We start from the raw sequence: 25,240 nt of genomic DNA, 5'->3' as shown, positions 1-25,240 counted from the left end.
AGAGAGAGGAGAGAGAGAGAGGAGGGAGAGAGAGGAGGGAGAGGGGGGAGGGAGAGAGAGTATGAGTGATGGAGAGAGAAGTAAAATACTGAGAGGATGTGACAGTGAGAAGGATTGGATGCCTGCAGGGGATGAAGGACAGAAGAGGATTGAAGGAGCGTGGGATGTGAGGAGAGAGAGCAGAGAGGGGGAAACAAAGGTTCTATATAACAAGGGCGTAGTGAAGGTATGGTCAAGAGAAGTGTGCATTGACAAAAAATGAATTAATTCTTGCCATGTCTAGAATTGTAATTTAATAATGCATTGTAAAAGTGAAAAACGTTCATTTGAATTAGGCTGTGAAATGGTATTCAAGCAGATGGGCCACTGCGATTTTACCATGTTGTTTGAATGCAATAGAATAGGCTATTCTTACTGGTTGGATCTCATGGAATTGCCGCATTAATCTTTAATTTTTATCTCTCCTGTGTGAACCTTTTTTGTAATAAATACAATTATATGAAAAACAATTGTGTACTTGACAAAATGTTTTCCATAGGCCTAGCCTACTTGATATCTGTTTCAAGAGAATGTTTCACCTTTGAGTTATGCATTCACCTTCCCAACAAACTGCTGCTGTTTCTGGTGCGTCAAGTCAGCCGAGAAACTATGAGTGTCAAGCGGGTTACTTGAGACGCACTGCCGTGATATGATTTGGTAATTTAGAAATGCCACTTGTGCGTCAAAAAAGATTTGCAGCGACTGCACTCGCCACATGACCGGCGGGGATTATGCTGGGGAATGTTCCAATGGATGGATTAAACTTTTAAAACATTCGAATTGTTAATCCATTGATTAAACTCAATGCAAAGTACAGTAGGCTAGGCTAGGCTCTACTGGAAGTAAACAACTACAGTATAACCCAACGCCGACACAGCAATGGAGAAAATGCGTTTTCATTAGGCTATAGCATGCAAGCTGTGCGGTGGTTCGCACTATCAGGGTATAGGGAAAATAATAACAAGATTACATTTAAAGAGTTGACAATCTTGCAATGACAAAAATAAACTAATAATTTATTTTACCTGGTCTGAACGAATTAATAGATTCTTTCCTAGACTCAGCCTTCATGGATGTTTCGCCAAACTATGAATTTAGACATTCAATGATAAGTTAATTCCTCAATTGTAATCACTTAATTTAAAATACTGAAATATAATGTAAACATAGGCTATAGGCTACTGAACAATAATCCGGGCAGGTCGCCTATTTCAAGATTGCCCCTGGTTGAATGCGCTACATGCGTAAAGATCCGAAATGTAGCCAAGCGCACCGATTAGAAATAATATTTTGCAACTATTGCAGTAAGAGGGTACCCGCTGCGGGGTCTGTAGTTCCATGCTGCGGTAGGTGCGTGTGAGGGCGAGGAACCCTAGCCTACCTTCAGCTCCACATGACAGTGCACCGGTGCCCAGGTCATCCTGTAGCACTCCGTCTCCGTCTCCTCATTCATCTCCAGAGAGATCTTTACGTCCGCCACCGAATCCCACGTATAGCAGAATTCGGTTTTATTTAACCAGCACAGGTTCCTGACAAACGGAACCTCAATGTCAGGGTTCCCCACATTCCCCACGTCAATTTCCACATAGGTCTTGTCTTCCGTCAGTGTCTGTATGACAAGAGAGTGCGTCCTTCTCTCCCAAATCAGTCCGCTAAAACTGCCCTTTAGGATCCAGTTCTTGTTGGGCTGGTCAACCACTTGCCAGTATATGATCCCAATGGTCATAACAAAGAAGACGGCCACCCCGAGACAGGCGATAGCTCCTTTCCAAGTTTCGTTCATCTCCTTCAATCCCGTGTCCCACGTTACCTCGGGGATGGGGCTGGGGTTCCTATTTCGAGCGTGAGGCATGTTGTTTTGAGATGAGCAAGAATCAAATCAAAAAAATGATGAAAAAATCTCTGTGAGTTAAAAATCTATGATGGTTCATCTTGTCATGATGTTTTCAGAGAGGCTGGGAGAAAGTTTGGCAACTTTGTAAAAAATATGCACACCTTGTTGCCGTTGTTTTTATGCAATTATGCCAGATACAGAGACCTGTCATATATGAAGGAAAAGTGTCAAATTCCCAACGGAGGAAAATGTATTAATTAAGAGTTGACTTACCACATGCTGCTGCTTTAAAAGTGTTGCTTTTTAATGGCATTGATCGCTGAGCTGTGAGCAGCCTAAGCCGGGTTTGGCAGCAATGCCTACGAATAGCTCCTTACGCTGACTTGCTTGCCCTGCACTTTTTGCCCGGGTCTGACGTAACGCCAGACTGTTTCTCCAGAAAGGTAGAGAGAGGAGAGAGGGATCAGAAAGGTAGAGAGAGGAGAGAGGGATCAGAAAGGTAGAGAGAGGAGAGAGGGATCAGAAAGGTAGAGAGAGGAGAGAGGGATCAGAAGCCGGTGGGTTGCCGCCGGTTGGGGCGAGCAGGCCACGGGAGCGTGGAGGGCCCCATGCTCGCTCCTCTCTCTGCGCCCTGCACACTAGGACTGCAGGCTCCACAGAATAGGCCTAGTTATTTATGCATCTGTGGCTTTTTTCCGAATTGTGGACAACTACAACCATTCGGATAGCAGAACATGTGAACAAAACACGGGTTTACTAAGTATGCTAAATAGCTTTGATATACTGCTGCTTTGTTTCACTAAAATGCAATGCAAACTAGGGCTGCTAGAAGCAGTGGGCCCTCGCACCCCACGCGTGTCGGGGTTAAAGGGTGTGCTATTTCGGTGTCCAGTACTGAGAGAAACTTCCTGTCACCAGTAGGTGGCGCGCTAAGCGTGACTCAATACCGACGCATAGATGTGTTCAGGACGGTACCTTGATGAAGCGTGAGAAATGTTGTGTAAATCGGACAATGTATGTAGGAGTTATGATGACTTCCTGCTTGACCTGTAGGCGGCGCTATAAGTATGACTCAATACTGACACAAAGATGTGTTGAGGACAGAATAGTCTCGCTGGCCAGACGAGTCGACTTCCGGTCCGGATTGTCTACTACGTCTGGTATTCAGGTTGAAATTTTGTTGAAGGAAGTTTTGGAAAAAACGGTCGGATATCCCGTCAAAATTCCGTAGAGACTAGTAGACGGTCCGGACCGGAAGTGTTTTTTCTTTTCTTTTTTTAAAGAACTTTCTTTTACAAATTCTAAGCGGCTGAAGTCCAGACTCTCTCCTCCATAGAGAGTCTGGCTCCGAGACTAAGGACAGAACCTTCATGAAGCGTGAGAAATATCGGACAAATTGGATAATGTATGGAGGAGTTATGAGGACTTCCTGTTTTATGGTGAAACGTCAAAATTTGCCGCAGCGCCACGGCAAGGGTGTTTAGTAAACTTTTTTTTTTTTTTTATAACTTTTAATTACAAAGGTCTTCAGATGAAGCAGACCGAGTGTGAAGTCGATTGGATGAAATCTGTAGGAGGAGTTCGTTAAAGTACGAGGGATGGAAATGTCAAAAACTAGCAAAATGGCGGCTTCCTGTTGGACTTAGGGTACTTTTTTTGTGTGTGTGGATAAATTAGCTGTCTATCAACTTTCGTTTGCCTACGAAAAACTGGAAGGTGGGGCTCGCCATTTTAAACTATCCAGGGGGCGCTCTGGAGCCGTTTGGACGCCCATTTCCGTCACCCATGATATATCACATTTTTCACCGGGACTGACGTATCTGCAAAGTTTCATGCGTTTTCATCTATGTTTAGGCCGCCAAAAAGGCAAAAAAGAGTCTAGCGTGTGCGCGAGTCAGAGGGTCTTGTCAGAATCCCCATGGCGCAGTGAAAGCGGAGGCTAACTATGGAATTGGTTAAAGACATGGACCTGTGCCGATTCACATACAAAATATTGTTTATTAAGACGATTTACACGTGGTTTTCAAGTGTTTATTGACAGTCACAAAGCCATGATAAAATAAACCCACCCATGATCTATTGTGTTGTGTGGAGGCAGTACAAGCCTGCTACCAGGCTAGCCTGCTAGCTAGCCCGCTAGGTACCAAACAGAATTGACTCAGTTTTTCCCAGATGCAGTGAGAGTTTGTTGTCTATGAGCCACTCCCTTACATTTTCATTCATTCATTCAAACCTTTATTTATACTCAAAAACACATTGAGGTTATCCTCATTTACAGGTGCGTTGAGTGATAAAAAAAAGGCCATAACAACATAATATAGCACAAGAATAATCAATTAAGAAATATAAGAAAATACATCATTTCATAAAAAATCACAGATTGAGACACATAAGTTATTTACTTCTAAAGAGACCATATTCAGGAAGTGTGGCTATTAAAAAAAAAAAATTGGATCTGGTTCCAAGAACTTGGAGCCAGTGCAGAAAGGGCAGCTTTACCCAAGTCAGAGGACATAAAGGGGGTCTGTAAAGTGAGCCAGTCCATAGACCTTGTGGAATATGGATTTGTAGAATAGTTCAACATTGATGTGAGATATAGAGGCAGCTTTCCAGTTAAAGCCTTGAAAATAGAGATACCAATGTCTTTTTCTTCTAATTTCTAAAGACGGCCAACCAACTCTGTCATATAAGATACAATGGTGTGTATAAAATGTATCATCAGTAATGAATCTAATAGCAGAGTGATATACAGAGTTTAGAGGTACCAGATCAGTAGTTGCAGCATTGCCATATATAATATCGCCGTAATCTAGCACAGATAAAAATACAGCCTCTACAATTTTTCTACAATAATTTTCAAGCTCTCTACAAAGAGTAACTTCGATTTGGTGGACATCTTTGGTGGACCATCACCCCCTCCCCCCATTCTAAGGTGTCTCACCCCCTCCCCCCATTCTACCCATGATCTATTGTGTTATGTGGAGGCAGTACAAGCCTACCAGGCCGGCCTGCTACCAGGCCGTACCGTTGGTGTAATTCCCGCCACCACCCCTGGGCCGACCAACCACCAGTGTGCATGACCCTGGCCTCGCTCACTGAAACCTGAACCGTCTCAGATTGAAAGTTGAAAAGAACTTTGAAGAGAGAGTTCAGGGCGGTGTGCTGCGACTGGGTCAGCTAGGAAGGGCGAAGGTGGTCTGTCCAGTGGCTCCGGTCTCCGGGCGAGCTTTACAGCGCCCCGTCGCTCCTTGATTCGCTGCTTCCCGGCGCCGAGGAAACAGAGGACCCTCCCTGCCGAGAGATCAAACATGATGAAACAGGAATTACTCATAACTCCTACATACGTTATCCGATTTACTCCAAATTGCTCATGCTTGATGAAGGTCGCATCTTCAACACATCTGTAAGTCAGTATTGCGTCATACCTACAGTGCCACCTACTGGTGAAACAGGAAGTCCTCGTAACTCCTACATACGTTATCCGATTTCCTCCAAATTGCTCAGGGTTGATGAAGGTCGCATCCTGAACACATCTGTGCATCAGCATTGAGTGATAATTATAGCGCCACCTACTACTTACAGGAAGTCCTCATAACTCCTACATACATTATCCAATTTACACCAAATTGCTCACACTTGATGAAGGTCGCACCTACTGGTGACAGGAAGTTTCTCTCAGTACTGGACACCGAAATAGCACACCCTTTAACGGCGCCGCACCCCGACACGCGTGGGGTGCGAGGGCCCACTCACTGCTGCTTGCAGCCCTAGTAATCCTTACAATTCCAACAGGGCCTCGCACCGCCAGTGCTCGGGCCCTAATAATCCTTACAATTTCAAAAGGGCCTCGCACTGCCAGTGCTCGGGCCCTAACAAGGCGAATAGACAGTACTGTTTGGGACTGTATGCATAATAAGTAGGCTACTGCATGCGTACTAGGTACCGTAAAGAGAGCCGCATTTAGCTTAATCAAGAACGGTTTCATATGCAACGCACTATTTAAACCATGCAATGTGGCCTTGCTGTAGGCTACATGGACCTATCATGAAGTATACCCGTAGACCACCTGTCACAAATTTAATGACCAAAAGAGACAAATTGTTCTTGCCTGCCGGAGTATTGTAATAGTATATTGCTCATAACCTCGTTCCATTGATAGACCGCCAGTGCTCCCCTGAATATTAGGCCACTTTCCATGAGTGAGCACACGACACGCACGTGAACAGTTATGTGGAAAATAAAAACGACAATATACATCACAGATATTCACCTAACCCAAAGCAGTGTACACCGATAGCACCTGCAGCTAGTGGTGTTGGGGTAAGAATTGGAAGCGTTTGAGGCTCGGAATGTTGTTTATGAGCGCTTGAACACTTGTGGGTGAGATATGGCCCCGGGGCAAAGAGGCATCTACAGGCGTTTTGTCCGTCAACACTCAACAACCATTGTGTCTGAACCGCAGTACAGGTGAGCGTCTGCCACTCTGGTTGACATATGACGCCGGTGACCGAGGACAAATGGTGTCAAGGCACACCAACACCTCACGGAGAAACAAATAGTTGTAAAACATCTAAGACTGCAAGACGATATCTGTCACTCAAGCCATATCGGTAGTGTTTCACTAAAGTTATGTTAGGCCATTTTCCTGGCCTGATTGGGTCTCCATGGTCTCCAAATGGACAATGATTATTAGAATAAGCTGTCTTGCACATGCATTTGCTGCTTTTAATTACAGGTACTTACCACATTAGATGTCTATGCCACATAAAAATGTGAACTGATTACACTTAAATTGTCTATCTGATAGTGCAGCACATTTAAGAACACAACCAGAACTTTCAGTTACCATGAACTGTGCCACAACCAAAACTTTCATCGAGGCAAAGACTTGATTTGTGGTACTGTACTGTACAGCCCAGTAATATCCTTATGTTAGGTGCAGTGAGGCAGAAAGCCAGCGTGTCGGCTGAAATGCCTTGAAGATCAGTTGCCCCCTGGCCCTGTTGGTGCCCGTCAGGCCTCCTGATCCTCCACATACCTTTGGCAGGAGGAGAGTCACTGGATAAGGCGGTGGGAACCTCACCCCGCCTGGTCGGGCTGCGTGATCACTCCACCTGATCATCTCCGCTGCACCACACTGAGCTCAAGATCACTGCTGATCTGTGCGTGTTTGTATGTGGTGTGTGTGCTTGTGTGTGTGTTCACAGTGTTTGTGTGTGCATCGACCCTCAGTCTCAACCACGCTGCAGTCCAACCACCTCGGCTACAGCACTGCAACAGTGTATTATTATGTGAGAGAATGTGTCTGTATGTGTCAAGTTTATGCATGAATTTTATTGGGGTCTTTGGGAGTACCCGCATGAGTGTTGCTCACATAAGTATATCTTATGAGTGTATGTGTGAGGGTGCTTTTGTGTGTGTGTGTGTGTGTGTGTGTGGTGTGTGTGCGCCTCCCTGAAATTCAAGTTCAACTTCAGCGCTGCTTTAGCCCTGCTCCTGGGTCAGAGGTCAGGCTTATGACATCAACGGAACACTCAGGGGGAGGTTCTAAATTTACCCAGTGGCCACACTGGCCCTGACTCTCCTCAGCCGGCTATTAATAGGCTGGGTGGCATGCGCCTGCTCCCTCCGAGAGTGTGAACACCGAACATGAAAACCAGTGTTATCTGACCTGATCTAGCTGCCCAGTAACCCACTGGTGGCAGTGGCGCTCTGGCTTTAATGGGTCTAATGGTTTTGTGCCGTTTGTCAACTGTGCACTTAATTTAAACTCAAGCAAGGGAGATCTTTAACTTTTAAACCTGCTTTTATCAAGATTCATGTTTCGATGAAAGCTTGAGGATGTAGTGCTTAAAATGACAGTTTTACCCTGTGTTGAGTCAGTGTCGCTCAAGACGATTTTCAGCGAATGCAGATTCAAATTCATAAACTATTGATCATCAATAGCTTGACCTAATAAAAACATCCTTTTTGTGGTGAGAAGACCTGGATATTTCATTTCCTCTCCTAAAGCCATGGTTTAGCTCTTCTGCTTCCTCTCTACAGCGTCCCAGAAACTGCCACCAAATCATTACACTGGTGATTCTCATAGTGAGGACACTACTGTATATTCATTGCCAATAAAACATCTGTTACAGATTGTTAACCGGAGACTAAAATGGTTTTGCAAACAGCTGCCAGAAATATAATTGTCCCCCACATTTCTGCTTCATCCCTGGATGTGACACATAGCACATAGTATCTTCACTAGGAGTGGAGCCCACGCCCATCTGTTTGACTCAGCTCCAGCCCCAGCCCACTACCTCTATCGGTCTGTTCCAGGCCCACCCTTCTGTCTTTGTCTGTGGTCCAGACCTACCCTTCTTTGTCTATCTCTGCTCCAAAGCTACCCCGCTCCTCTTGTGGTCCAAACCCTCTCTACAGTAAGTCTCAGCTCTAGTCCTCCAATCTACTCCAGTCTCTCTCTGCTCCAGACCCACCATCTTGTCTATCTGTCTGTCTGTCTTGGCGTTGACTTTCCAAGTCAATTAAAGTTCTGCTGATTTCATATTCTGTCTTCAATAAACCCCAGTAAGCTTTCATTGTCAGGCTTTCACCACATCTGCCTGTGCAGTCCAATCCATAGTGGAAAAACAGTAGACAAGCAGCAGATCCTCAAGAAGACGCAAATGCATTCTGACAAAAGCCCTAAAACCCTGGGTCCTTTTACAAGCAAAACTATTCACTTCAACTGACAAACTTTTCCGTCTTCCTGTCTGGATCTTCAATTTACCATTTCCCCTTTCTCTGGGATATTCAACACCAGCAGCCTCTCAACAGCCGCCCCAGAGCCGGGGGGGAATGTTTCCATGCGGCTCCTGCTCTTGGCGGGACAATCCTGGTAGACCGAACTCCTTCTGTCCATCCACCCCCCCTCTGTCTCCATCCCCCTCTCTCTCCATCCCTCTCTCTCTCTCTTCTACTTTGTCACCCAACGACCCACTTTCCACTACCCTAGACATGACCCCTCATTTCATTCACGCACGCACGCACACGCACGCACGCACACACACACATACACACACACGCACGCACACACACACACACACACACACACACGCACGCACACACACACACACACACACACACACACACCAGGAAATGAGGAATGGTATAAGTAAAATTGAAGAACATTTTTCTACACTGAGGGCTTTGTTACGCTGAGGTATGAGAGGACTTTACTGCACAGAAGTCCTCAGCAGGCCCAACGGTATCTACATAGCAGGGGAATAACCCTCTGGACAGTAGAACCAGTGATCAAGCAAACTACTGTACTGTATGTACAGTAGGCCAATAATTTATGATGGTGTGTGTGTGCATTTTTGTAGAGCCTTTGGACTCGAAAACGTCACTCGCAATAAAAATCCTTTTAACGGGGGCTATCTGGTCTATCTATCTCTTTTTATTTTCTCCTTATCTACAAGATTTTGTGATCCAGCACCCAGCCTCAGAGGTACAGTGGAATGTGCGCGTCTTTTTTCATCTTTTCTTACTGTGTGCGTTTGTGTCTGCATTTTTGTGCGTGAGTGTACAGTATTTCTGTGTGTGTGTGTGGGGGGGGGGGGGGGGGGGGGGAGTGGCTGTGTGTGGTAGTACAGACAAACCCTGAGACACCAAGCCTTTACAAAATAATACTTTATGGCAAATGAAACATATCTAAAAAGACAGGTTTTAGATACTGAGAATATAATTATTTTAGGCATTGGTAGCGGTCATGTGAAAGCTAATAAAACCTAACTAATGACATTCACATCCCTTTACAGTGTGACCAGTGTCTCCAACAATAAAAGGATATAAAACCCTTAATTCACAGAGAAAGCTACGGGCACAAACTGGCCAGTGTTGCGTCTATAAATGGTAGAGTTGGACAACGGTGTGTGACCAGACCTTTTGGCTGAAGGTTGAGTCGGGTCGTGTTGCTGCCCCCCTCCCCTCTGGGCCAATCCTGGCTGGGCCCTCACTAAACATTGGCACCTTATCTCCGCTGCTGCTGGTAACACAGTAGCTTCCAGGTTCCAGGAGGACCAGGGCACACACACACACACACACACACACACACACATACACACACACACACACACACACACACAGTTATCTTGGACACAACTCAAACCATAATAACCCCAGCCTGTCCTTCATCACTGATACACTTAACCCCTCTCTCTGAGTCTTGGAGGCTGCGGTGGTGTTTTGGAGGATTCCCTCCTATCAGACCTGCTCTGCGGCTCTGAGATGAAGGGGCAGGAACACATGCAGGACCTCCCATAGGGCCAGTTTACTTCACCACTTCATAACCTGCAGTATACACCTCCATGACCTGTCACCACTTCACAACCTACCACCCTCCATGACCTGTGGGCTTTTTGACTATGTATGTATGCCTATATTATTGATATTATAAAAAAAAAAAAAAAAAAAAACTCTCACAGTTGCATAGTCAATAGTCAAACAGCCTGTTGTTGATGTAGTCTACATGGATTGGACATTGTACACATTTGATTACAAATAGTTAAGCATAATTAAGTCTACTGTGTATTGTCACAAGAAATATTATCAGTATATAATGATGAATAAAAGGCTTCATAAGTATAAGTAAATATACTGATAAATAAACACAAGTTATTTAGTATTTCAAGTAAGTAAGTAAGTTAGTATTTCATCAGCACACCTTGATCTGTCAGTGAAGACAGTGATGAGAGGACTCTAAAGGTCTAGCATTGTATGACAGTATTACCTCATGGTGGAGGTGGGCTGGTGGGGGTTGAGGGGTATCTCCTCCTAGCTGATGGAAACTTCCCTTCCTGGCAGAGGCTCTGTCATTGGGACCGTAAGCTACAGTATCTTGTCCCTGCCAGCCCCAGAGAGCCAGCTGAGCCCGGGACTCATGTTGCTCTCAGGGGGGCTCTCAGTCATTCCCACCCCCACACTGGGGGCAGGGGGGCCTGGGAGGGGGAATGGAACCAGTGTGACAAGGTCTCCCTCTGTCTGCTGGGGCGTGAAACTAGTCTGGCATGTGGCAAGGCTAAGCTATGGCTATGCATTAAGACTTCATTACATTACATTTTTACTGGCTGTGAGGCATTGCTCAAGGTAAATGATTTAAAATGATCTGTGATATCAAAATACACCACCAATGACAACATTCCCATTGTGAAGACTCAACTAAACTGTAGTTTCATATATTTTGTCAGGAAAATATATAGATGTATATACTGTAGATACAGTAGGCCTACTGTACTTATTTCTCTGTTATTGACTAGCCTACACTATGAATATTTGGAGGCGATTTAGGAGGGCTACTGATCTCTCGACAAATCTCTGTTGAGCCTCATTCAAGAAGGGCTTTAAGGTTAATGTGCAGGGATATTCTTCACTCAAAATGTTATGTTATGTTATTTTTATTTATAATGCGCCCCCCAACCAACTGTTACATCAGCCCGGGGCGCAGCCTGGGTACAAAAAGAGACAAACAAAAACAATGGACTGCAGAGACACAAAATGAAACTACATTTAAGACACAAGACAAGGACATACATTTATGGAGAGCAAAGGATGCTCTCAACCACATTTAGGCTAAGGGCAAAAAGGAAGATGCCCTTCTGAACGACCTCAACCTCGATTAAGCTTTCGCGCATGCGCGTGTTATTGTCCCCGGAAGTACACTCCACGTGTTCCCGTGACAGTCCTTGAGAAGACAACACAACTCATCCAGCTGGTTTAGAGCTGGGACAGGGACTGCTAGTAGTCATGGCGAGAAGACTAATGTGAGTGAAAAACGTTGATTAAGTAATGTAAGTGTATGAATGCATAAAAAGGCAAATCATAGGCAACTCCTGTTTACCCTTGCTTTAGCTGGCAAGCTAACGTTAGCTAATAGCTATGCAGAGCTAGTTCAGCTCCCAGTCTGCTTTCCACTGTTAGCTGCTAGCTCGTAGAACATAAACTAAACTAAAAGTCTCAATCCATGCATCGATCTAGCTAGTTATACCCCGTGTAAACCAGTTAGGGCTTGTATTGCATATACTACGCCCTGTAACGACTAATTACGTCCAAACAAAGGCACAACTCAGCAAAATATCAATGTCCAAGGCTTGCCATGGCGTATCATAAACCACAAGACATCTTTTTTGTTTTTCTCAGTAGGCGCGTACAGTAGGCTACAGTCATGTGTGTTAACATGCTGGGTGGGGTCAGGCTTACTTATCTTTGTCCAGTACAATCAATTAGCTTTCACTCTTTTCTATCACTTCATCTGATGCTGATGGAGAGGATGCCTCTTCATTGTCATGTACCCAGCCAGACTCTCTCTCTCACTCTCCAGATACCCGCTGTACCAGGTTGGGAACCCCCAGCTGAGGATCTTCAGGCCCAACTTCTCCATGACCCTGGTCCGGCCGGGGAAGGAGCAGCCCCCAGACACTGTCCAGTTCCGCGTCTCCATGGAGTAAGTCTGTCTGTCTGTCTGTCTGTCTGTCTGTCTGTGTCTGTCTGTCTGTCTGTGTCTCTGTCCTGGTCTGTTTCTGTCTGTCTACATGTCCTGTGCATGTCTTTCTGTATGTTTGTCTGTCTTTCTGTTTTCCTGCCTGTATGTCTGTCAGTCTGTCTTTCTCTTAGACAGGGCCTCTCTGCTCTGATTAATGTTAGGGGTGCACTTGATCTATTTGCTGAGTACAAGGGATGCCATGGTGTGGATTTTTTCCCCACTGACTAATAAACCCATGAGAACACCGGTATAACTGGCAACACCGTCTGCAGTATAAGAAAGGGCTTATTTTGATCTTTAACGTTCAACCTTTCCCTTACTTTGAACAGTACTGTTATGTATTTGTATTAAAGCACTTATAAAGAAGCATAGGGCCGAGTGTAACATTCATATCTTACTTTACTGTGATCGCGTATTTGCAGGCAAGCGTGGAGGCATACAACACCAAATTCAGGATACTCATAACAGTACCTTTGCAAATCGGTGTTGTTAACAACAGAGCGCTGCTAGGCTGCTAGAATAGGCTGCTAGAATAAGCTAGCAAGGTAGTTTATGACAACAGCTACTCCTTGGTGGCTAGGTTAGGAATAAGAAGGGTGACGGCTTGCATGGGCATACGTTACCCAAGCTGACTACGTCTAGCCTACTAGTTGACATAATAGGCTTATTGTACGTAAATAATAGTCAGACACCGACAACCGCAGCAAGGAGGACTGTGTCTGTCTGATAACACTTTTTATTTTGAAGGTCCCTTATAGAAAATGTATTGATGCTATAAACTAACATTTTACACATGCACATACTCTACCTATTCTTAACCAGTTGCATATCAAACAGTTTCAAATGATTGCTTGCGTGTCTGTAGGTTGCTGGTCCTGTAGTTGTATATGTGTCCACCAGGTGGAGTGCTAAGCTAATGAATAAAAAGCTGAGGTAACAGCATCGGACCAGAGAAGCTTCTGTTCTCACACAGCCACTGACCTGGATGGGCATGGTGCTAAAGACGTGTGTAACAAACAGCCTATATTGGGAGTTGAGCTAGTTTTTCTTAATATTTGATAGATAGGACACACTTCACTGACTATTCAGTGTACATAGAATTGAGAGCTTTGCTGTAATGGGGCAAAGTGCTGTCGTGGCCAGATAGATTGATAGATACTTTAATGATCCCCCTAGGGTGAAAGTGGTTGATATTGTCTTTGCTGTCTGGCATGGCTGCCTTCAACATAGTACACAGAGGTCAGGCCTCCCTGCCTGCCTCCCTCCATGATGACCAGGAGCCCCAGAGGAGCGAGATTGAAGGCTCAGGAGGAGCATCAGAGCGTCTTTGGAGGGGCTTACCTCTAATCTATTCATTCAGGTGCGGCCCGGGTTCCCATTCCCAGACCATGGCTGTCTCTGCCAGACAGCTGGGTACTTATGTACTCCATTTATGTAATTCTGCGAGAGAGAGACACACAGACAGACGGATATACAGAGCACACATGTTTGTTGTAAGTGTGTGTGGTTTCCCTGCTGTCTTTCATGGCTGGTAGAGGTGCATGACCGATTGATACTGTATGCTTGTTTACTACCCCCGCTGTGTTATGCACACACAGCTAGACGCACACACACACACACGCACACACGCACACACTCTCTTTCCCCCCACTGCACCGCGGTGCGTGTTATTGATGGGTGTCTGCTGATGGCGACTGTGGCGAGGCTGGTGGCGGCGAATGCCGCGGCGCTGGACGAGCGATAATGAGAGTTGGTGATGATGGTGCTTTTCTCAGGGGAGGAGCACAAGGTTCCCTTTGTCTCCACAGCACCTGGGGCCCCACATCAATGCCCCCCCCCACCCCCCACACACACACTCTCTTTTTCTCTCCCTCTCCCCATCTCTCTTTCTCTCTCCTCTCTCTCTCCCTCTGCCCCCCCTCCTCTCTCCGCCGTTTCCCCCCTTCCCCCTTCTCTTTCTTTCTCACTACCCCCCCCCCAACCCCTCTCTCTGTTTATTATACTCTTCTCAATCTCTTTGCACAACTTCCAAACCCACGCAGCCTAGTATAGTATGATCCTGCCTTGGCGTTGTTAACCCACCCTCCGTTGTTTACCCACCCTCCCTCCCTCCCTCTCTCCCTTCCTCCCTCTCTCTCTCTCTCTCTCTCTCTCTCTGTCTCTCTACCTGCTGGGGGCGGTTGCCTTCCTTCTGCCGATTGTTCCCTGGGTCCTTTGTGGTCTGCCAGTATTTCTTCTTCGTTTCCAGAGACATCATCAAGTTTCTGCTTTTACGTACATGCCCTTCCTGTATCATAGTACAGCGCTGGCTTCACCTGGCAGTAGAGAGGCCTACGCACACGCACACACACACACACACACACACATGCGCGCGCACACACACACACACACACATATGCGCGCACACGCACACACACACGCTCACACACACATACGCGCACACACACACATACGCGCACACACACACAAGTCACACACACATATGCTCACACACACACGCGCACACACACGCACACACACACCTGCACCTGCACCTGCAGTGAACACATATTTTTATTACAACTGATGAACTCCCCTACAGCTCACATCACAATGTGCACGCAGACACACACACACACACACACACACACACACACACACACACACACACACACACAGGCATGCAGAAAGTCTGCAGTCATTCTAGAGGCAGTCATTCTAGAGACGGTACATTATTCTTACAACATGTCACTTGAGAATGATGCGTAGAGGCTGAGCTCCCCCTCTGCACGGTAGACAGGGCTGAGTCTGAGCTCCCCCTCTGCACGGTAGACAGGGCTGAGTTAGTTCCTGAGCTCCCCCTCTGCACGGTAGACAGGGCTGAGTTAGTTCCTGAGCTCCCCCTCTGCACGGTAGACAGGGCCGAGTTAGTTCCTGGCTCCTGGGCTGTACTGATGAATGCCCGCTTACCTGTTGTGCCAAACAATGTTCCAATTGCCATGGTGATCACTCTGTTTCATCTCCGTGCCTGTTCCAGGCTGTAAACACACGCCGTCTACGACCTGGAAACACATACGCCGTTCGCAGCTAATTAAGTTTACTGCAGTTTATGTCATAGGAAGTCGTTCAGTCTCCCGCACTCGGACTGTATAGGATCTTTTCTGCCCCCCCCCCACCTGTGTGTGTGTAGGGCTTCTGATTTCAACGATGCGGAGAACGCAAACGGACCGGCAGAATCCAGACATAGAAACACATTTCAGACATGCACAGAAAAGCATAGGATTCCAACGTTTTGGGGGAAAATGCGCCAAAAGTACAATGAATATTGATGAATATTACAAATTTGAGCAATTTCTAACAGGATATGACGGAACAAAGAAATTAGAAAAATAGGTCATAGGAAACATCAACAGTACCCTGTCAGGGACCTCCACTCTTCCTCCACACTTGACAGCCATCATGTTCTCTAACCTCTCTCCCTTCATAATAAGCCTTTGTCTCCCACTGTATGTGGTGTTGGGTTGGTGCTGCCGTGTGTATTGTGAGGGAGAAAGGGAGGGCAGGTTAAGGTAGTGTGTGTATTGTGTTGATGGTGGGCAGGGTTAAGGTATCGTGTGTGTGAGTGTGTCCTTACCTGAACCAAAAAACGGGCATCGTGACAATAAGGAGCGGCCTCTCTAACCTTTCATCTGAACAGAGAACACTCTCCTGTTTCATTCTCACCACTTAGCTTCTCCGACACAATGCGCTTTGATGTTGTGTCTGTGTGCGCGTGCGTGTGTGTGAGGGGGTGCGTGTCCGTGCGTGTGTCCGCGCATGTGACTGCACCTATGTGTTGTATTGTTTTGTCTGTTCTGCACCTGTTGTGGGTAGCGATGCGTTCATTGTTTGTGTGATGTGTGCCTCTCGGTCACACCCGTACCCAGCTTGCTGGTGCCAGTCTGTGCCCACAGGGACACATTTCTGCCATGACTAAGGCCTCTCCCTCCTGGTCTGACTGTGGCCATGATGCCTTCAGTTGGTAACATAAGATAAACTTGACTAATCCCCAGAGGGGAGATTAGGGCCTTACAGCAGCAGGAAGAACAGAGAACATACAGAATAGATCAAGAGTAAAAGTGTCAACAGAGGCCCCAGACTGTAGGGCCAATGGAAGGGTGTTCTACAGCTTCAGAGACACCATTTCAAAGGCTTGATCACCTTTAGTCTTTAGCCTTGTGTAGGGGACAACCAGTAGGCCCTGGTCAGACGACCTGAGAGACCTGCTTGTGATGTAGGGATGGAGCAGGTCACAGATGTATGCAGGTGCCTGACCATGCAGAGCACTGAAAGTGATGATCAGTACCTTAAACTGGGTCCTAAAATGGATGGGGAGCCAGTGTACAGGTGCATCTCAGAGAATTAGAATATTGTCGAAAGCTCATTATTTTCCGTAATGTAATTCAAAAAGTGAAACTTTCATAGTATTGAGTGTATAAATAAACAAACATACTGAACATACTGTACAATCATAAACATTCAAACTAAAAAGGCTTGAAATATTTCACATTGTGTAATGGATCTAGAATACATGAAAGTTTCACTTTTTGAATTAAATTGTGAAAAATAATGAACTTAAAACAGTATTCTAATTGTCTTAGAAGCACCTGTAGTTAGGAAGCTAAGATGGGCGTAGTGTGAAAGGTCTTCCTGGACCTACAGAAGTCAACAGCCTTGCAGCAGTGATCTGGACCGTTTGTAGGTGGTCCAGGGAAGGGGAAAGGGAACTACAGTAGTCCAGAGTTGATACAAAAGCATGAATAATCATTTCCAGCTCAACTTGGGACACAACAGACCAGAGTTTGGCAGTATTTCTAAAATGTAAAAAACTATTTCGGGTCAGTGACTTAATGTGATGATCAAAGTGCATTGCCTGATTAAAAATAACAGAGATTTCTTAGCTTAGACTGTACAGTTGCTGAAAGGGGCCTCATATATTGAGCAACTTCAAAGGTGACGTTATCTGAACCAATAATAAGAACCTCTAATAAGAACCTCAGTCTTGTCAGTGTTAAGATGAAGGAAATGGTTGGCCATCCAATCTTTACCAGCAGTCAGTCATGCAAAACAGGTAGTTTGTCAGTCTTATCTGGCTTCAGATATGTACAGCTGAATGTCATCAGCATAGCAGTGATAAGAGTCATCTTTAAATTTGTAATCAGTCCTAAGGGAAGCATACTTTATATAAAGCAAACAAGATGGGACCCAAAACAGAACCATGGGGCACAACACAGCAGTTTCAGACATATCGGGACCAACTAACACAGAGAAACTTCTATTGGAGAGATGGGAGGAGAACCAGTCCAGGGCGCTCCCAGAGATACCTACCCACTCCCTTAGCCTTTCGATCAGGATGCAGTGATCTACGTATCGAAGGCTGTTCTTAGATCTACAGTAGAAGCACCAGAACGGAGCATTCATACACATCAGTAGGGATGGGAATCGAGAACAGGATCTTAATTGTCCGATTCCTTGGAATCGCATATCTCCATCACTGTCCATTCCTCTGTCAGTTGCGCGCGGTTTCATATTGTACAACGATGCAACGAGAGCCGTTACTTAAGTCGTAGCCATGGCGGATAGAAGAAAACGCATTTCACCTACGGCGACGACAGCGCACGTCGCCAAAGGCGGGGTGGGGGGGGCTGGGGGGGGGGCTGGGGGTACTAACAATATGCTGACAGCACAGCATGCCCTAAAAGTGCAGGAAGAATGTTGTGTTTTTGATGCTCTGCAGGCGAATGCATCCCCTCAGCCAGTTAGTGTGTCCTCCGATATTGAAGGTAAAATCCAATGACATTGGATTTTTTAATTGACATTGGCTGGTCGGCAATGTGAAAGGGAGAGACGACTCCTTGACAATCTCAGCTCCCAACCGTAATTCCAACACCAGACAAGGTTGCTGTCGTGTGACGAACTCTCAAGCCAAGATTAAACTAACAACCCTCAGGGAGCGGCGGCCCAATAGGCCACTCCCTCTGGGATGCGGCCATACTCAGATCTGGCAAGAACACCGGTCCGCGATGGGCAGCTGCACCACCACGTAGGGCTGTAACGATTATTACATAATCGTCAAACCGCGATTATTTTTTCTGACCGCGATTGTTTTTTTTTAACCGCGGTTATGAAAAAAATATAAATTTTTTTAGTTTTTGTTTTTTGTTTTTTTATAAACATTTTTAAATAAAATAAAAATCTGTTGCAGAGTTAATATGGTAGCAACCCTAGTTCAATGGGATTCTTCAGCTTGTTGGCACTTGTCCTATATGTTCATAGCAACTAATGACAAGAGACACTATTAAAGAAGTAAAGAAGCACTGATGCATTGTCCACTTCATGTGCTATTTGTATACTCCAATCTTATTTAATAGCCCCCCCCCCCGTATCGCAATTATTTTGCTGACAATTAATCGTTTAACAAAATTCATAATCGTTACAGCTCTACCACCACGGACCCCTATAACAGGGAACTTTAATGTAGCCTAGTTGGGGAAAAAACATAAAATGCAATTCTAGATCTTGCAGCATTCATGATCTTGGTTAAAATAACCTGATTTAATGCAAGTTCAGTTGAATTTCAACCCTGTATTGTGCATTCATCCATCACATGTGCAGTGCATTCTTCCATCCCATGCACAGCTAATTCCTAGCATGCAACATGCTAGCCTGCTCATTGGGAGCAATTTGGGGTTCAATGTCTTGCCCAAGGACACTTAGATATGTGGACAGGAGCCGGGATTCGAACTGCTGACCCTACAATCATTGGACGACCGGCTCTACCTCCTGAGCTACAGCCGCCCTTTGAAATAGGGCTGGACTATGCTGATTTCTTGTGCCATTGCTGTGTGTGACTTTTCCCATGAGAGATTGTTTGACATTGGCAGAGCGGTCAATCAGGGAGATGCCAATCAAAATGTGATCTGCCCCACCTACAGTCTTGAGATGGTGTAAACGGCAAAATGATATATACAAACTATTTCAAGCCAAGTTTCCTGTAGCTTTAAGGCCATTTGAAATCCGTTTAAACATGAATAATGTATTGCCTATCTACTAGGATTGAATTCTATCCTTCATTTCCTGTCTTGTTCTATATATTCCTTGTGCTTAATTTGTTTTTTTTTGTGTCAATACAAGGGACTGAAAAATCTATAGTTTTGTGGGAAAACTATTTTTTTTGCACAGCCCAACATTGAACATACCTCGCAAAATTAAGAATGTTGCGGTGTTAAAGCAATACATAGCGCTTTCTCTGGTTTTCTCGGAACTGCGCCCCCACAGGCTCTGCGAGTAAGTGCACTGTCGTAACGTTATCAGATTGTCTTTTTCTGGCTTCCTCTGTGATGTTTCGCTTCGGTTTTCTCACCTCCGCCATGATATCATTGAGCTCAAAAATGCATATCCATAGACGCCGGAATAGTTAGCTACTACTGTGTTGTTTAAGCACAATGTTGCACATGCGCACTTCGACTGAATGCTGCGTCCCGGGGGTGCGAGTTTTAAAAGGTAATAAATGTCAATGTATTATCTTTCTGAGTAGACTTTGGACGATTCAGCTTACTTTTAGTAAATCTAATTGGAGAATTAGCTGTTTGTAAAGGTTTGTAAAGGTTTGTAAAGGTCCAAATATCGCGATGTATTGCTTTAACATGTGAGCCAGGAAAGCAAGGCTCGCTGTGTGACACATAGCGCCAACGTCAGCCAGGTGAAGTGCTCTGATTGGCTCCGAGTGCCAAACTGATGCGTGGCAGCCGGGCGAGGTGTTATGATCCACCTGTGTGCCTCCCTGGGGCTGGACAAAAGTAGCTCGGCAAATTCTTTCCGGCCCCCTCATAGGACGCTGCATTGATGACACTGGCACCTCTTCTCCCTCTGAGTGGTTTTGATCTGATTTATATTTCTTCTCCTCCCCTCAATAACAGCTGTCTGAACAAACAAGCAAACAATGCCCTGGTACTTACCCCACTCGGGGCCTTCCACGCCATGCCAGGAGCGCTTTCCGGGTCCAAACCAGCTCGACAGCCTCAGCCCAATCCAAGACCTTCCAGGGTTTATTCAATTCAACCCTCCATTTTGTCTTTGTGGCTAGCTGCCGTCATCTGCCGGGTTGTGTTACTACTGGGAATGTGTGTAGCGGGTGTATTTGCGTATAAATACATCAGTTGCTTAGGCGATGATGCGGAGGGCCCTGGCAGCTGCCTAAGACAGGTATTCATTCTTTCTGAGAGGGGCAGCAGAGTAACGGTGTGAGAGGCTAGGCTGGGGAGGAGGGAGGCTAGTTTTTTTTTTACTTTGGTGGTGAGGGGCTAGATCCCGGTGGAGTCATCCCGTCATTGTTTTTTTTTTTAATGCGTGTTTGCATGTGTGTGTGTGTGTGTTTGCGCGCGCACGCACGTCTGTGCGTATTGGTGTGTGCGTGTGTGTGCGCGCATGTCTGTGTGTGTGCGTGTGTGTGTGTGTGTGTGTGTGTGTGTGCGTGTGTGTGTGTGTGTGGCGGCTGGATAATTGGAGTGTATGGCAGCAGCAGCAGGGATTAGGAAACTGTTCCTCTCTCTGTAATCAGGTCAGGATCGGTGTTCCTGCTCTAATGATCCTGAGACGACTCTGTTCCCAAAGACACTTCTCTCCCTCTCGGCTTTTGTCCTCGCTCCCTCTCTGCTTTCTAGGAACCCCCCCCCCCCCCCTCTCTCTCACACTCTCTTTCTCCTTCTCCCTCTCTTCATCTCAAGTACCCCGCTCCCCCCCTCTCCCTTCCCTCTTCTCTTCCCTAATGTCACCTTGCTCTGCTTCACTTACCCCTGGCGCGCACACTGAGACGCGGGCCAGGGGGACGGAGGAGGGGAACGCGGCCCGGAGGCGCATCTGTTTGTTGCGTCTCTAAGGCAACGGCTCTCCTCTGGAAAAAAAAAAAAAAAAAAAAAGAAAGAATGGGTTTGTTCCTTTTTCGTCCCCCGACTGGGAGCTCTCGCTCGCTAGAGCCCAGGGGGAACGCTCGCTTTTTCTCACTCTCGCTCTCTTGCTCTCTCTCTCTCTCTCTCTTTCCTCTCTCGCTCTTTCCTCTCTCGCTCTCTTTCTCTATCTCGCTGCCTCTCTCTCTCTCCATACCCCCCCACCCCCAACCCCCCCGTGTCTTTCTCTCTCTCTGAAAGAGTGTTCACCTCAGAGAACAGCCCTCTCCCACAGGACTCCCTCTGTCTGACCGGAGGGGTTTTGGGGACGGGGGGGCGGGGGGGCGGGGGGGGGGGGGGGGGGGGGGTAACCACAACCTGTCTGCTCGGACAGTTAGTCTCTTGAAGAAGTAAAGGCAAAAAGGCCACCCCAGTGCTTGGTTAGTGTGGCATGGGTTACACCTACAGCACATGAAAATGTCACTTACCCAACAGACCTGGGTCAAAGCAGTTTATCGTGTGCTTGAATATGCCTAGAATGTCTTATGCTAGACATGAGCAATCAAGCACAGTTAAGTAACTGAAATGATTTCAAATGGGCTAGTATTTTGACGCAGGTCTGTTACCCAACTTAGAGAGTGTTCACAGAGGGAATGCCTCAAGGAGACTTGCTTTCTAGGCTGGCACAAAATTCTTGGATTAAAAAAAACCCCAAAATGGTGATACTACCGCAGTGTGCCGGAAGACTCTGAGATCTCCGGTTTTACTGATGGAGTTCCTGTCTTGCACTTGGTCAAATGTATCAAAGCTTTTGCATGTGCAGTACTAATCACATTTGATAGATTGATCAGCAGTTAAAAGCCTCTCTTCCTTAGAAGGATCGATGCATTCCAAATGCTGCCATCCTGTCGCTGGGCAGCGGGATGGGCCCTGGGTCGGGTTTCATAACCAGCGATCGATGAGATGCAGTCTGCTAATCATATGAGGCTGCACTCATATCCTCCCTCCCAGACTCCCAGACGTGAACGGACTGCAGAGAGGAGAGAGTATCCTCATGGCTAACTCCTGAACCTAATGAACCAAGAGATAAGGAGCTATTATAGAACACAGAGATCTCCAATAACTGTCTCTCTCTCTCTCTCTCTCTCTCTCTCTCTCCCTCTCTTCCTCCCTCCCTCCTCCCTGTGTCTCGACAGAATGACTAAGTGTGATGTGAGGAACTACCTTGAGAAGATCTACAACGTGCCAGTAGCAGCTGTGCGCACCAGGATTCAGTACTGTGAGTATCTCACAGATGCTCACTACCATTAACACTGTCAGGATTGCAGCCATGCACACCCCTAACGCGGGCGCACTAAGGTGAGTGCACTGAGGGTTTAGGGTTGGGTAGTACGGATCAATATTGACCCCTGAAGGGAGGCTTTAGTGAGGAGCACTATGAGTACCTTTCATTCCTGCACAACAGGGACAGGTACCGTACACTAGAGATGAGATCAGGATCTGGTATACTAAAGATATAAGATCAGGATCTGGTATACTAAAGATATAAGATCAGGATCTGGTATACTAAATATATAAGATCAGGATCTGGTATACTAAAGATATAAGATCAGGATCTGGTATACTAAAGATATAAGATCAGGATCAGGTATACTAAAGATATAAGATCAGGATCTGGTATACTATAGATAAGATCAGGATCTGGTATATTAAAGATATAAGATCAGGATCTGGTATACTAAAGATATAAGATCAGGATCTGGTATACTAAAGATATAAGATCAGGATCTGGTATACTAAAGATAAGATCAGGATCTGGTATACTAAAGATATAAGATCAGGATCTGGTATACTAAAGATATAAGATCAGGATCTGGTATACTACAGATATATGATCAGGATCTGGTATACTAAAGATATAAGATCAGGATCTGGTATACTAAAGATATAAGATCAGGATCTAGCTGTGCTGTAAGACTGGATTATGATGGACGGAGTGGATGTGGGCGCAGGTAGGACAGTGCCAGCTTTCTGACCTACCTTGCCTAGCTACCTCCCCACAGCTCTGAGAACAACGTGCTCTGCAAGAATGCACATGTCGGTCAAAAGAACATTCCTGTCACTTCTAATCAGAGGATAAACGAGACAGGCTGACATGCTGTTCTGCAAGTCTCGAACCACCTCAGTACAGCTGAGGTGATGATATCAGTATTTGTGTCCAGCTTCCAGGCACTGATTCAGTCAATATGAATATCCTAGCTATTTCTGGTGGTATAATGTCAAAAACATGTTTTTTCTCGTGCAGAAAGCAGAAGAAAGACTCATCATTTGGGTAGCGTGCGTTCCAGCTCGCTATAAATTCAAAACTGCGATTGCCGCTATGACAAGGTTAGCTAGTGAGCTAGCCCCTCACCCTATTGACAGGCAGTGAGTGGAATGTTTCCAGCAGTTAGCGGCCGTAGCGGTTAGCGTGCCTGGCTGGGCTCTGCTCCGCCTCTGCTACTTATCTGACAATCTGCTGCTGCAGCACTCGGGGCCTCCAGCTGTCCCAGGACGCCCCTGCACTCTTCCTCACACACCGGACACACACACACACACACACACACACACACATGCACGCATATACGCAGAAACGTACTGCTCCAGGGCCTAAGTGCCGCCTCCTCCTCCATCTCTTCACCCCCTCCCCTCCCCTCACCTCCTCCTTGGTTTTACAGTTGGGATGATCATAGAGCCAGGGAGAGCGTTATATCATTGACTAAATGATCCTTCTGGCTTTTTATGGGGGCGGAAATGTTTTGTATTAGCATGGGCTGTGTAGCTGTTTAGAGGCTCTTTTACGAGGGTCAGAATTTGCAAGCTCCTGAAAGAACAGAGGGATGGAGGTGGGAGAGAGGGAGTCTGGAGAGGGATGGAGGGATGGAGGTGGGAGAGAGGGAGTCTGGAGAGGGATGGAGGGATGGAGGTGGGAGAGAGGGAGTCTGGAGAGGCCTGGAGGGATGGAGGTGGGAGAGAGGGAGTCTGGAGAGGCCTGGAGGGATGGAGGTGGGAGAGAGGGAGTCTGGAGAGGCGTGGAGGGATGGAGGTGGGAGAGAGGGAGTCTGGAGAGGCCTGGAGGGATGGAGGTGGGAGAGAGGGAGTCTGGAGAGGCCTGGAGGGATGGAGGTGGGAGAGAGGGAGTCTGGAGAGGCCTGGAGGGATGGAGGTGGGAGAGAGGGAGTCTGGAGAGGCGTGGAGGGATGGAGGTGGGAGAGAGGGAGTCTGGAGAGGCCTGGAGGGATGGAGGTGGGAGAGAGGGAGTCTGGAGAGGCCTGGAGGGATGGAGGTGGGAGAGAGGGAGTCTGGAGGGATGGAGGTGGGAGAGAGGGAGTCTGGAGAGGCGTGGAGGGATGGAGGTGGGAGAGAGGGAGTCTGGAGAGGCGTGGAGGGATGGAGGTGGGAGAGAGGGAGTCTGGAGAGGCGTGGAGGGATGGAGGTGGGAGAGAGGGAGTCTGGAGAGGCCTGGAGGGATGGAGGTGGGAGAGAGGGAGTCTGGAGAGGCGTGGAGGGATGGAGGTTGGAGAGAGGGAGTCTGGAGAGGCGTGGAGGGATGGAGGTGGGAGAGAGGGAGTCTGGAGAGGCGTGGAGGGATGGAGGTGGGAGAGAGGGAGTCTGGAGAGGCCTGGAGGGATGGAGGTGGGAGAGAGGGAGTCTGGAGAGGCGTGGAGGGATGGAGGTGGGAGAGAGGGAGTCTGGAGAGGCGTGGAGGGATGGAGGTGGGAGAGAAGGAGTCTGGAGAGGCCTGGAGGGATGGAGGTGGGAGAGAGGGAGTCTGGAGAGGCCTAGAGGGATGGAGGTGGGAGAGAAGGAGTCTGGAGAGGCCTGGAGGGATGGAGGTGGGAGAGAGGGAGTCTGGAGAGGCGTGGAGGGATGGAGGTGGGAGAGAGGGAGTCTGGAGAGGCC

General features: G+C 46.8%; 2 protein-coding genes across 3 annotated transcripts in view; one reads left to right on the top strand and one right to left on the bottom strand.

Moving 5' to 3' along the window:
• LOC311321246 (SITS-binding protein) overlaps positions 1 to 1,891 on the bottom strand; it is a gene marked incomplete at both ends in the record, with an annotated part of 20,471 nt that extends 18,580 nt beyond the window's left edge. Inside the window, one exon of the mRNA XM_084453191.1 lies at positions 1,421 to 1,891. Coding sequence (XP_084309317.1) covers positions 1,421 to 1,891 — 471 coding nt within the window. The remainder of the gene's footprint in view (positions 1 to 1,420) is intronic.
• Positions 1,892 to 11,572: 9,681 nt separating this feature from the next.
• Positions 11,573 to 25,240, top strand: part of mrpl23 (mitochondrial ribosomal protein L23) — a 71,997-nt gene continuing 58,329 nt past the window's right edge. For both annotated transcript variants that reach the window (XM_084452688.1, XM_084452687.1), the window contains exons 1-3: positions 11,573 to 11,676; positions 12,234 to 12,356; positions 22,495 to 22,577. In XM_084452688.1, the coding sequence (XP_084308814.1) occupies positions 11,660 to 11,676; positions 12,234 to 12,356; positions 22,495 to 22,577 (223 nt within the window). In that variant the 5' untranslated portion in view covers positions 11,573 to 11,659. The remainder of the gene's footprint in view (positions 11,677 to 12,233; positions 12,357 to 22,494; positions 22,578 to 25,240) is intronic.

Source organism: Borostomias antarcticus (genome assembly GCF_949987555.1).
Source record: "Borostomias antarcticus genome assembly, chromosome: 18".
Taxonomy (NCBI): domain Eukaryota; kingdom Metazoa; phylum Chordata; class Actinopteri; order Stomiiformes; family Stomiidae; genus Borostomias; species Borostomias antarcticus.
Note: the sequence above shows the minus strand (reverse complement) of the source record. Positions and strands in the feature narration are given on the sequence as shown.